Source organism: Melanerpes formicivorus, unplaced genomic scaffold, assembly GCF_026170545.1.
Source record: "Melanerpes formicivorus ecotype bairdi unplaced genomic scaffold, bMelFor1.0.p_v2 SCAF_20, whole genome shotgun sequence".
NCBI lineage: Eukaryota > Metazoa > Chordata > Aves > Piciformes > Picidae > Melanerpes > Melanerpes formicivorus.
Genome location: NW_027142372.1, coordinates 13,915,411 through 13,928,613, shown reverse-complemented (window position 1 = coordinate 13,928,613; position 13,203 = coordinate 13,915,411). Strand labels below are relative to the sequence as shown.

The 13,203-nt window shown below is 42.3% G+C and overlaps 1 protein-coding gene across 1 annotated transcript in view; it reads left to right on the top strand.

The window, feature by feature from the left end:
• Window positions 1–544: 544 nt before the first annotated feature.
• CMIP (c-Maf inducing protein) overlaps window positions 545–13,203 on the top strand; it is a 60,816-nt gene continuing 48,157 nt past the window's right edge. The window contains exons 1-2 of the mRNA XM_068150877.1: window positions 545–628; window positions 5,303–5,353. Coding sequence (XP_068006978.1) covers window positions 560–628; window positions 5,303–5,353 — 120 coding nt within the window. The 5' untranslated portion in view covers window positions 545–559. The remainder of the gene's footprint in view (window positions 629–5,302; window positions 5,354–13,203) is intronic.

Sequence of the window (13,203 nt, the reverse complement as noted above, 5' to 3'; positions counted from 1 at the left end):
CAGAAGGATGGCATTTCTAGCAATTCCCAGCAACTCTCTGTACCTTAAGCCGAAGGATTTGCAGGCCTGCCTGCATTGTGGAGGTGCAGTGCTGGGACTGAAGGTTTTGTACAGTCTGCATGAGGCAGCAGTGTGAGCGCTGTGGGTCTTTGACTTCCTGCACCCATGAGCTTCTCTACTCCACTTTTACTGTGGCTGATAATAAATTGATGCAGAGAAGCCTGCAATATTTTATAAGTTCCAGTAATGAGTATCAGCTGGAGGAAAGCATCACAAAACCCCATCCTGCTGACCAGAGAGAAGCAAAGGAGAGAGAGAGAGAGAGAACAAACCCCTAAGAGTTAGAAACAGAATCTGGATCATCTCACTTATTGCCACATCTTTTCATATGGCTAAATCCTTTAGAGGTTATATATGAAGCATGCTGTTGTAAGGAAAAATCTGGGAGCTTATTGCTAGGTGGACAAGCCTGTTCTTGTTTCCTTCTGAGTAACACACATGCCAGTAATAAGGGGATGCTGCAGTGCTACTTACCGTTAAAGAAACCCAGCAGCATGGCATGTGTGGTGGAAATGACAAATACTCTTCTGGTGCTTGTTGCTATGGACCTACTGGTGTCAGTGGAGCTGTGAGTATTTATGTTAGCTGAAGGTTTTCACCATCATTTCTGGAGTGGTTGGTTTCTTGCAGAGCTTCAGGTGTTCTCTTTCTCAACAGCATGCAGGTTCTGATTTTGTCGTCTTGTCTCGGTGTTAGTTACTGCAGGGGCTGTAACATTGGCACAAAACAAGTGTTTGAATTGCCTATTTTTGTGAACTAAAGTAAAACCTGCTTTTAAAAAGTGTGCTGCTTTTTGATGAAGAAGTGTGTTCTTACCCATTGACTAAGAAATGAAGTCATTTGAGTGCAGAGGAAAATATTAACCTGTTTGAGCAGAGATGTAAATCTACTCATGTTGACCAAAACTCTACATGTACAGGCATCTACTCTCTTGCACAGTTTTCCTCCTGTGAGCAGTCTTTTGGAAGATGATGAAGTTAATCCTGTTAGCAAAGTTGGTACTGCAGCTGATCCCAGGTGGCTTTTCCTCTCTTGACTGACACCCCAAAAATCAGAATGTACAATCTTTCAGAACACAGTTCCAGGATCAACTCATACTATATGCAGTAAGCATTTTGAATGTAGATGCTTTTCTTTCTCATTGGAATAATAATAATAATAATAATAATAATAATAATAATAATAATAATAATAATAATAATAGAGCTACAAGTATTTTGAGTCTTGCACCTTCTAAGAGTGTTTCTGCCACATTTTCCTGTTTTCTAAAGTACTTCTCTCCTGTGTTGTGGTTGTGCTTAAACAACTGGAGGCCTTGATTGTGCAAGAAGCCCCAATCAGTTGGATCATGTGCCAGCCACAACCCTCCTAAGGCCATTGCATTTGACAACAAAATTCTTAGCAGAACTGAGGCTTAAACATGCCAGACCCACAGGGGGGCTCAAAGTCTTATTTTACATAGACAAGTTATAAAATCTTCATTATCCTTCATTCCTGTCTCTTGGCTATTTGTAACAATGGCAGGCATAGTGTTTCCAGGTTGATTCTTTTGAGTTGGAAAGGTAACTGGAAGATTAGTGGTGCAGAACTGGACCCACTGTGTGGGCAGGGCTGAGGGTAAGGCAAAACTTTCCTTGTGTGGTTAGAATTGCTGAGGAAAGCCTGTTTTAAAGACTTGTGTCTCATTTTCTCCTCTTTATTGTACCCTGGAGCTGAATAAATACAGTAGGTTATGCCCTCAGCTGAAGTGAAAAAATGTAGGTGTGAGTTCCTGCTAAAGGATGACTTCAGCATTGAAGTGCTGGGCTCTAGGAACACACATCAGATAAACTGTGCATGTGCAGCCCCTGTAAATGAATTGTAGTTCACAGTATCACTGAGGTTGGAAGAGACCTCGAAGCTCATTGAGTTCACTCCACTGCTTGACAATTTGGTGCTTACTGCTCCTAACTTCGGAAAGCTTTTTGCTCAGTAACGTCCATGCTTAAATAAGTCAGTATGTGCTAAGTCTGGATGAGCACTGACAAGGGCCCGATGGCTCTTCTGTCATCCTGGTATGTTATGAAGCTCCTAGTTCTTTTGGTAAGAAAGAAATATCCCCCTGTAGTCCCTTTCTTAGTGTAAGCCTTAAAAAGGGAAGGGAGGGCAAGCTCTTCATTGTCCCCTGCAAAAGATCCAGCATTTCCTGCACAGTGCTGTGGTTTTGCAGCTTGCTGGAGGCAGGCAGGCGGAAGGGTGCACTGGGAGGATTAGTCTGCTGCCTGGGGAAGTGGGGAATGCTGGTGTCACACAGCTTCATCCAGATAACAGTAGTTGGGTTAAATGCATACAGTCTGTATCAGACGCTGTGGAAAGAGAGCTGGTGAAATGACTGCTGACTTTCCAAGTTCCTCTTACTGTTGAGCCCTCATCATTAGCAGAAGCGTGGGGAATCCCTACAGGTCTGTTTTTCCACTTTTATGTTTGCCCTGACTTCTTCATTTTCTTTGGGAGTGGTCTGGAACAGCAGCCTGAGCTTTAAGGGTTTCTATTTTTAGAGTGGTTCAAGCTCCTAACCTATATCCAGACACAAGTTTTCTTCATTGCTTCTCCTCTTGCACAGCTAGCACTGTGTGTAGCTGGTGCTTAGTCCCACACTTGGAACCTGGTCACTTGGCCAGTTTGACTTTTTAAATGCTTTTTGTATATTGCTTCTGTTAAGTTAAACAATTATTTCCTCTGCTGGCTTTGGTTTTGCCTTTTATAGCATTATTGTTTGTTTTCTTCTTCAGTATTTGCAGTCCACTTTTGTCTCTACATCTGCCTGATGCTGTTGTCTTCAGTAATAGTTTCTGCCATCCAGGTTATGTAAGGCTTCAGTCAGCTGTGCACTCTGTCTGCACATAGTGTCTTCTAATTATGCATCATGGTTTTATAATCTGTGGCTACTGACACCCCCAAAATAGGGGAATCACACAGACTGGGGTTGGAAGGGACCTCTGGAGATCATCCGGTCCAACCCCCCTGCCAGAGCAGGCTCACCTAGAGCAGGTTGCACAAAACAGCATTCAGGCAGGTTTTGAATCACACCAGAGCAAAAAATGGAAAGTTCTCAACCGCTCCCATTTAAGGTTTTAGTGTTTGCTCTTACTTCAGACTTCAGTCACTTTCAGTTCAGGTCATGTAATGGTCAAACCAGGGCCTAAATCAGGTTGACATTTTGCCTGTTTGAGAGAAGTACTTCATCTCCCTATATAACATTTTGGATTTTATTAGTTTAAGTAACACTATTTTAGTTTCCATAGCTCCCAGATACTCAGTCTGTGTATGTTTAAAGGAATTAAGGTATGTGTTTCTTGCAGCATGATTGGTGCTATCCCTTAGTGTACATGCTGAGGCCTAAAACAAATTCAGTTTTACTTATTCTTTAGATGACTTTGATGCTGGCATTTTTTGCAGAAAAGGAAAAATGTTCAACTTGAAACTGAATGTTTGAAATAAATCTAGTGGGTTTTTAAAGCATTTTGTCTGGATAAAGACAAAAGACCTAGGCATATGTGCTTCGTGCCTCTTATGTTAAAGAGGTTTTTCAAGCTTTTTGTGACAAATTATTTTGTTATCGTTTTATTATATTCAAAGAGAAGACAAAGTATCTTGAACTGAAATTCAGTTCTGTAACATACATAGATGAAAGGGTCTGTTTTATGTGTTAGGAAGCACACATATACATTAAATACTATGTAAATAAAGAAAATAATTAAATATTGGCAAAGAAAACTACCCTGAAGACCTGAACTCAGATGGTTTTACAATTTTCATTGCCTGCAAAGAGAAGAAACAAGTTACGCTTTTGTTTCCATCTGTAGCAAATTCCTGTGCTGATAGGGAAAGTTTGGGTTTTTTACAAACACTGTGGGCAGCTAAGGTTGTCTCTGATAGATTTATTCTCCTTTATTGCTTGGAGAGCTACTGGAGAAGCAATCAATTCTCGTTAGTATATAAATAAATAATACATATATAAAAGAGCTTTACTTCGTTTAGTTCAGGTAAATCAGTCCCCATTTATCTCCCTGAGACATCAGTATCTGACCTTGAGATTAAACATGGGTTTGGTAACCATGCAGTGTTTTTAACTTCTAGTATTCTTGCCATTATCAGTGAACAGAACCAGCACCAGGAAATTGAATTCATTCTGCGGTGTGAGTTTTGAACATTCACCTGCCAAGGTCTCGGGGAGTGAAGTTTGTTGAATGATGCTTGTATTTGGAAGAAGCACTTGGCCTTCAGCTGGTGCAGAACCTCACTTTGTTGTTGTTGTTGTTTGGGAGATGGATTTATAGGTTATGCTGAAATCTCACTGATTGTGTAAAGCGATTTCAGTGAGAATTGGCCAGCGGCGGCGATGCGATAGAAGCGGAGAAGCCAAAGGGCATCTCTACCCACTCAAATACTTCCAAGCGCTGTCACCTTGTTAAGGCATGCGTGTTTACGTCACTCTGGAGGCTTTTATATTTTTTGATACGGAGCCTTTTGACCTTTGGGAGCATTGAACTATTCCTTCATTGGCTACGAACCTGGCTTCACACTGAGAGTTTCTGGCAGCTGTGCTTAATACTGACAAAAAGGAGGGATCGCTGGCAGTGGTTATTGCAACATCTATGCCGTTGCTGCAAACAGCCTGAGCGTGTGTCTGCACGTCTGTGTGTGCTGTGCTTTTCACTCTTGTTTCAATGTTGCTGAAAGAGCTGAGATGTTACTTGAATTGCTTTGGGGCCAGCTGAGAAACGGCGCAAGAAGGGAAATTAGAGTATGGAAAAACCCACCCCTCCTTGTAAAATGTCAACCCATCTTCTTACTCTCTTCTTGATTATTTATAGCAGAGGCAAATGTTCTACAGATATCAAAGGTCTGAGCAAGACCTGATTGAAATCAGGGCAGGTTTTTCACAGCGTTCGGGTTGGACACGTTTTCACGGCAGGTTTATGTTCTGTAAGGTTTTGGCTTAGTATTTTACAGCAGTGTCTTTGTGTCACTGGTTTCTTTGGAAATAAACTGGTTATAATGTAAAGTTCTAGGTTTGAGGAAGGAATTTCCCTTGCTCTGGTGAGACTGGGGATGAAGTTAGCCAGGGTTATAAAGTTCAGAAGTTCGTGAGTGCAGCCTGATTGGTTTTAGGGCATGCATGGGTGATGCACGTAGTTTTGGCTGAGTGATCTAAAACACAGGTAGAAACTAATGATCCTGTAACTTTTCTTTGTTGCAGGCTGCAAACAGTTACCTGAGGGATCAATGGTTCCATTCTTTGCAGTGGAAGGTGAGTTCTACACTTCACTGTCTTCCTTGTCTGCCTCTTTTTTTTAGTCATTTCCTGTTCTGTCATTGTAAGAACCTTGAATGGATAAAGCCTTTCTCCTACAGAAAACCTAAATCAGAGCATGTATGCAGTTTCAATTTGTTCAGATCATTAAATGGACAAATTAACTCATTTCATGGCAGCTTTATCAGTGTGTGAGTAATTTAAAATAGTAAATAGCAAGTAAATTCACTTTTGAAAGAGAACAGAGAGTGGATGGTTTTGGTTTTAGCTTTATACTCAGAAGTAGGAGGTGTTGCAAAATGACTACAGCCTAATCATATCCTCTGGAGTCTTGGAATGCTTGGGGTTTTTTGTTTGGTTGGTTTTTCTCTTTTTTGAGAAAGTTATTGTAAGCATCATCAATTTGGGTTTATGCTTTAGGATAATTGGAATTTAAAGGCAGTTTGCATTTGAGAGGTCTCCAGCCCTTTCTCATTTTCAGTGTGGACAGTTGACGGATTGCCCCAAGTAAAGGAAGTGGATCACAGTGACAACATTGTCTCTCAAAAGCAGCACATTCCTCATTGAGAACTGTAGCTTGCTGACCTTTGGATGGAATCTGTATGGATCTTTGATGCAGCTGGAAACAAGTTTTGGCCAAATGCTGAATATGGTTGTTCCCTCTTACTACTTGTGTTTCCCACCACAAGGCAGGTTTTCAGCTCAGGACTTGTCTTCAGCAGGGTTTCAGTGAAGTCAGCCAGGTTGACTGTGTTGCTTATCGAGATTCCAGCCTGCTGGCAGCAACCACATATAAAATATAAGGAAGTCCCTCCCACCAAGCTGGGTTTGTTGTAGGTGTATTTGATAGTTGCAAAACAGTTGTGTGGCAAAAACTACAGTACTGGTGTGCTTTGTATAGCGATCAGTGCCTGGCACAATCATATTTGGAGTGGATCCAGGTTCTTATCAGTAGGAGCCAAGTGTTGAGATCTCCTTTTCCAGACCACTGGCATAGTCTCCAGCCTGTTACTCTGATTGCCCAAATGAGTGTGGGACAGTGGTGCTGATAGCAGAAGGCTAGGTTGTGGTGTGGCACTTTATTTTGGCCTCTTGACAGTATCATTAGCACAATGCCTAGCCAGTCAAGCTTTCTTTGCAGCTCCTGAGGATAACAAAGAGCTTAAAGCATGCAGAGACAGTATCTCCACAGGGTGGTTATTTTCCCACCTGCTTGTGCAGACAAGGATAATCAGAGAAAGCATGGACAGAAATGAAGATGGAACTTCTTTTTCTGCCTTGCCCCCAGGTACAATGTGCTGGGGGCTTGTGTCCAGTCTTGCAATGAGGAGAAAATCAAGGTTGCAGGTGGCTACTCTGGAACAAAAACCAGTAGAGAGTGGCAACGATGCAACCTGGCTCCACCACCACCCACCCCATCAATTAAATGATAAAAAAATTACCCTAGGCAGAATGACCTGGCTTGCTCATATGCCTTTCTTTTGGTCATGGAGAGGGAGCTTTGCTCTGTGGGAGTTGTTTTTAAAGGAGTATGTCTTGAACTTTCCAGTGCTTCTGAACAAGACTCTCATTTTGGGAAACTCTGAGTAATATAACTTGTTGCAAAGTAGAATTTATTTTTGCTTCCTTGCCTCTCTCCCCACCCCCATTAAGTTAGTTTCTGAAAAACAAGTGAAACATTATCTTGATTTGAAAGACCTTCCCTTTACCAAGAATAGCAAGCAGCATTTTCCCACAAGAACAGTGACAGGGTTTAGTCACTGCCCAGGTACTTTACACTAACAAATTCCTCTTTGCTAAAATGGAGGCAGTTGTGATGGGTTTTGTTGTTTGAGAGTTCAGAGGAAGAGCACCTGGTGACTCTCTGCTCTTTACTTTGATGTTTGGCATGTTTAAGTGAGATCACGACAGAACCAAGAGGCAGACAAGCAGCATACCTAGACAGAGAGTACTGGAGTGCAGTTCTGTGGTCTGCCTTCGTGAAGTTTATCACCTTACTGGCACCACAGCCTGTGACTTTAAGAGCCAAGGCTCATCTCGCTTCATAATTTGTATGGTTTGATGATTAAGCAGGTAGTGAGGGAACCCACAAAAAAAACAGGAAACCTTTTCTTCTGGAATGGGTCATTTACACAAAGCACCAGCTGGCAGCAGGATCGCCGCAGCTGTATTATAATTGGGTGGTTGTGCTGATGAATGATATATTTGTCCAGTGGTCTTGCAAATAATAGGTCAAAACATTTCTGTGGGCATGCAGAACGCAGATGCAAGCTGGTGCAGATAGCTGAAGCACTTACTCGAGGGAAAACCATTTAACAGAGAGGAGCTTGCTATTGTTTGTACTCATGTGGCTGGGAGCATTTAAGGGGTCCAGCTGAACCCAGAGCCGCGCTGGATGTGCGCTGGATGTAGGTGGAGCAGGAGACCTTCACTTCTGCCTTGCCCAAACAAGGCTGGAGGAGTGTATTATACAGATGCCAAACTGATATTCTGAGAGATTTCAGCAGTAGGGATTGCTCCCCGCCTCCTAAATTAGAGTAATGGGAGCAGAGTTGTTTTCTGTCAGGGTCATTCTGGCTTCTTTTCCTGCGCTTGAAGCCTCGGGAGTCAGATGCTGTGTGATATGAGCTACCTGGAAAATGGCTGGGGCCAGTGAATGGCTGTGTTATTAAATAGTTGTGGAAACTCTTTAGGCTCAGGCACATGCTGGTTGTCCTTTGGTCTTGTAGGAAGGTGCTAAGGTCTGTGAGAGAGCTTTTATGTGGTGTAGTTGCAAAGATTAACATGCTGTGGGAATTCAGTTTGCCAGCCAGCAACCTGGAAACAATTTTTGTTCTAGAGGCAGACATTGAAATAAAAATCAAGAATAATTTCTTTCTGCATCTCAGAGAATAATAAAAGAGATGCTTCAGATAAACAGAAATAAAAGAAAACCAAGCACATAATTATCCACATTTTAGATCCAGCTCCAAGAGGTTTTATGTGTCATCCAACTAACTAGCTGTCAGGATGCTTATGCAGCTTTTTAGATGCAACTTCTTGCCTACAGTGCTCATTGAAGAAAGCTTGGATGTGGGGACAGACTGTTCCTTATGTAGTGAGTTTTTCCATTTCATGCTCCACTCCCCCCACCCCTGCCAGGGGTTACTCATAATTCCTCATGTAATCTGTCTATCAGTGTGTCTCTGAACCCCTGAAGGATTATTGGTCACCTCAGCCTATTTTTAGAAATCCTGAATTCCTGCAGGTTACAGCTAAGCCAAACTATCTTTGTCCAGAAAATAAACAGAACAACTTCAACAGGTGTCCAGATCCTCAAACATAAACAAATCCATTGTGTAAGAAATGTTCCTCTCAACCAGGGAGGTTGGATTGAAACCATGATATGTAATATTTGGTATGTGGAAGCTGATAAGTCACAACAGTGTATCAATAAAGATAATAAGGCTTTCAGTGAATGTACAGAATGAACACATGCAGCTCATTGCCCTTTATGGATCTAGGCTAGACAGAGTGGTCACCAACCACTTCTGTAGGGGTTGAATACAGCTAAACTTGGCTTCTAGTAGTTTTGGAACACACACCAATAAGCAAATGCATACCCTTGGCATTTTGCCAGGCAGCATCCATCTGCTTTGTTGCTTCTTTTTATCTTGCTGTCTTTAGGCTAAGGACTTCCTGTGTATTTGTACAGTGTCTAGCACATAGAGGGACTGTCCCACTACACCACATGCCTAAAGTATCAGTCATTAAAAGACCCCCTTGACTGATTTAATACCATAATGCACCTGAATTATAAAAGAGACACCAGTGAGGTTTTCTCCAGGGGGGGTTTAGGTCTTGTCTTATGGTACAGAGTATAGGTGGAGATTTACATTTGTTTGGGAGAATACACCTAAAGCTTCCACACAGCATGTTGAATTTTCTAGCATGCCTGATAGTACACTCTGAGCACCATCCTCCTTGTGGGATGTGGGTTGCTTGTGTTTTCTAGTTAGCTGAATGACACAGCAATGAAACATGTCAGTTGGTAGCCTTTGGGAGAATGTCCTGAACTGACACAATGCAGAAAGAGCAGACCTAGGTCTGCAGTAAGACATGAAGCATGACTCAAGCTGAGCTTTGTGTGCCTCTGACCTGGATCTCCTAGAAAGCTTGCTTATACCTTGTCTTTCCTACTGATGCTATTAACAGTCCTTGGCTGTTGACTAATGAATAGTGCTGCTTGTTAGGGGTTTTCCCCATCAGTTGGCATAGACAGCACAAAAGTGTTAACTGTAGGATTGTTTAGGTTAGAAAGGACCTTTGTGCATCATCCAGTGCTCGCTGAACCAACATGGTCCTTCTCCTCACTCAATGTGGGGTATACTTTGAAGCTATCTGAGGCTCCTGAGAGCCTCTACAGCTGAGCAGTGAAGCCCCAAACCAGCAGTTATTTATTTGTGATCTCAGAAGTGCTGGGTGGAGGGGAGCTGCCTGTGCTAGTGCACAGCCCTGCCTTGCAGTCAACAGTCACATCACCATTGCTTTAAAATGAATTTTCTGCACAGATGCTATGTTTTGATTCCCATCTATTGGGAAACTGGAACAATGCTGTCATTTGGGATTTGCAAACATTTTGCATTGAATGCTGAAACAAGCAATGTTGGCTTTCACTCAAGAGCTTCAGTTTTGGGAGTAATACTTCCCTGGTTCTCATAGGGAGTGTTGTGTTCTGTGCCTTCAGGAAGTAGGTACTTCCATGCATGAGCAGCTTTACTAATTGCAAAGGGCTTGACTACCATATAAAGTCATCCTTAACTTGAATGATGATATGCTCTCTGATCTTTACCGTGTCCTGCGTGTGAATTCCTTGTTTATTAGTCCCAAATATTTTTTATACTGGTCTTTACTGTGTCCAGGGTATGAATTCCTTGTTTATTAGTCCTCAACATTTTTAATACAGTAGCTGTGGGTGAGTATGAGTTTTTTTTGTATCTAATGGTGAAAGTTCAGGGGGAGTTATTTTTCTGTGCTTTAAGACCGTAAAAAATGAAGTTGAGAGAAACTGTTCTCAAGTGTGTGGTAAAGCCTTCGTTGTGTAAAGCACCTTTAAGGTTTTGTCACCATGGAAATGATTAAAAATAGTGCTGATACAGGAGTGGGGTTTATATAGAATTTAAATGATGACATTAAAGAAATTGATAGCCTCAAAACTATGAGATCAGGGAAAAAAAAATCACATTGGTTATGGTTAAAAGAACCCCTGTCTGTAATTGGTGTTTAATCACCTGGTTTATGAGCTGGGAGAGGAAGCTCTGATACCCTGGAACAGTGTGGTAGCCTTGTGCTGTACAGCACGGTGAAGATACTATTCAAAGAGCTCAGCAGTTCTTTGGAGTGGCAGTTCCTGGGCTTCTGAGCCTCTCCTTGGTGGTTTCACAGCACACACAACTGTAATTCTTAGCTGCTGCTTTGCTTTCTTCAGCTGAAAAGCAGAAGCATTTTCACAGAATGCAGAAGTTCTCATTTTGTGTTAGTTTGAGGTTAAACAATAGGTAGTGATCATACAATTAGGCCAACTGTGGATTTTTTCTTTCTTTGGATTTTTCCTTTTGTGTTTGCATACAAGTCAACAGTATATTGATGGGAACCTAAGCTGTAGAATTTAGTTTTGCTTTTCAAAGCTTTAGTACTTTGATGACACACAAGTTTTGGAGGAGCAAGTTTCTTGCTTGGACAGATAAACAGCAGCCCACAAGGTCTTGGCTGATGGGTTTACTCTTCCCAGTGATTGCACAGGTATCAGTTGTGGGAGACCATGAACAAGATTTTAAGATAGCCAGGGCTTCCTCCCTGCAGGACTTTGAGCATCCTGATAGAGTTTCAGACTCAACTTTATAATCCATAGGGAGCAGATGCACACTCCCAAGTAGTGTTAATGGATCTGGGCTGCCAGGAAGAGAAGCTGGTACCAGGTAGAGCTTTCTGGTGGAACACAGTGGTTCCAAAATATAGTGGTTCCTCTCATAGTTAGGTCAATGTTTACCTCCAAGATTCACTCTTCTTCTGTATTAGCAAGATAATGTGAAATGCAGCTGGAGGTCTTCATCCAGTGACGTCTCCTTGCTCTTCACGTGGTGATTGATAGCTCTGCCTGGTCTGTAGTCTGAATAACCGTGTTGCAAATCCACTTCTTCATGGCCATGTGAAGTTCGACTCTCCCATTTTCCTGTGCAGGTTTGACAGTCTCAGACCATCTGTTACCAGAAGTAATGTGAAAATCCTTGGCCTTGTTTTCAGTTTCTGAGCACTCAGTTTGCTAGAAGTAGCAGGAGAAAGGCATTGCTCTCACTTTGGGAAGTGGAAATGAATAGGTGAAAAGCAGACAAGATGGTAACAGAAATGTTTTTGCTTTTATTTTGTTTTTAATGGTGAAGTTTAAAGATCTGTATCAGGTAGAGTGGTTGGGTTATTTTAAGCTTCCATTCCCTTTGCCTTAGGAAAAGACTTTCTTTCTGGGGAACACTGGGGCAGGTTCCTCCCATAAGACATGTCTGCAGCAGTGGCAGGTGATCACCCTCTGTGCTCTGCATTGGCTTCACATGAATCATTTTAAATCTGGGGCCTGCATATCTGTGTCAGCACAGCACTTTGTCCAGCCAGGAGAGGCTCTTGGCAACATGCTGAGATAGATGCCAGCCTGGATGGGAGCTGCTGCTTTGAGCTGCTCTGCCCTCATCTAGCCATATGCCTGCTTGGTTTGTATACCCATAGATTTCTCCTGTGTTGCCAAACCAGGCTTTTTTAAGAAGACAGAACTCGAGCCAATTAATGGCCTAGTGGTGAAATCTGAGTAGAAACTAGATAGTTATTTTCTGTCTTGCTCTATCTATGTCAGGACCAGCTCTAAATTTTCCCCTCTAGACTTGAATGCTATCCTATGCAAACTAATATTAGGTCTGAAGATAGAGGGGTGTCAAAACCAGCTGAATAAACAGGTCAACTTCTTATTGTGTACTTAGGTCTCAGCTCTAAAGAGGAGTAAATACAATTGCTGGAGTGTGTTGCTTCTCAGGAATGCTGAACTGCTGGCCAAGAGGGATTCTCAGTTTTGTCCTGGTAAATCGCTCCTCTGCATTATTCCAGGGGTGACCTTGTGACTAATTCTTTGCAAGTTGGGACTTAGGGGTCATGGTAACCCCTAGTTTCACTAAATTTCAGTTTCTCATCTATAGTTGTGATAATGCGGAGCTGCACCAAAATTAGGTCTCTTGGTTAGGCTCCTAGCTGCAGAAAAATCTGTTTTCAGGAGATCTCTTATGAAAACAGGACAAGATTGGTAATCTTTCCCAGGAGTGTAATTATCCTCCTTGCATGATGCATTGGGTGTGAAAACTGAACTCTGGGAATTGACACATGCTAAGTGCCTTGTTAAGAGCTGCTGTCACGGGGCCCAGTTCTGCATGACGGACAGGGTGAGGGTTCTGGGTGTCAGAAGATCTACGTGAGCCTGAAGGAGCAAAGGAGGTCTAGGTGTTGTTTTAGGTTTCTTTCTTCTTGCACAGTTTTGTCCTTGCGTTTATTCCTTCCAATAAAATTAGTGTTGAGTGCCTCCTAGTATACATAATGTATTAGAGGATTATGAAACTGCTACCAATATCCACAACCCCCCCGAAACAGTGCGTTGCGAGTGTCATGGCCTGTATTGTCTGCCCTAGCTCTTGCTGTGAGTCACATGTTCATCTTGTCTGTCATACCTCCGTATCTTTTTAGCCCCAGGATAATGATTGTTTCAAAATGAGACAAAAAGTATCAGAAAACAATGCGAGTGAAAATATGCCTGTCCTCATTTGGAAGCCATTGCA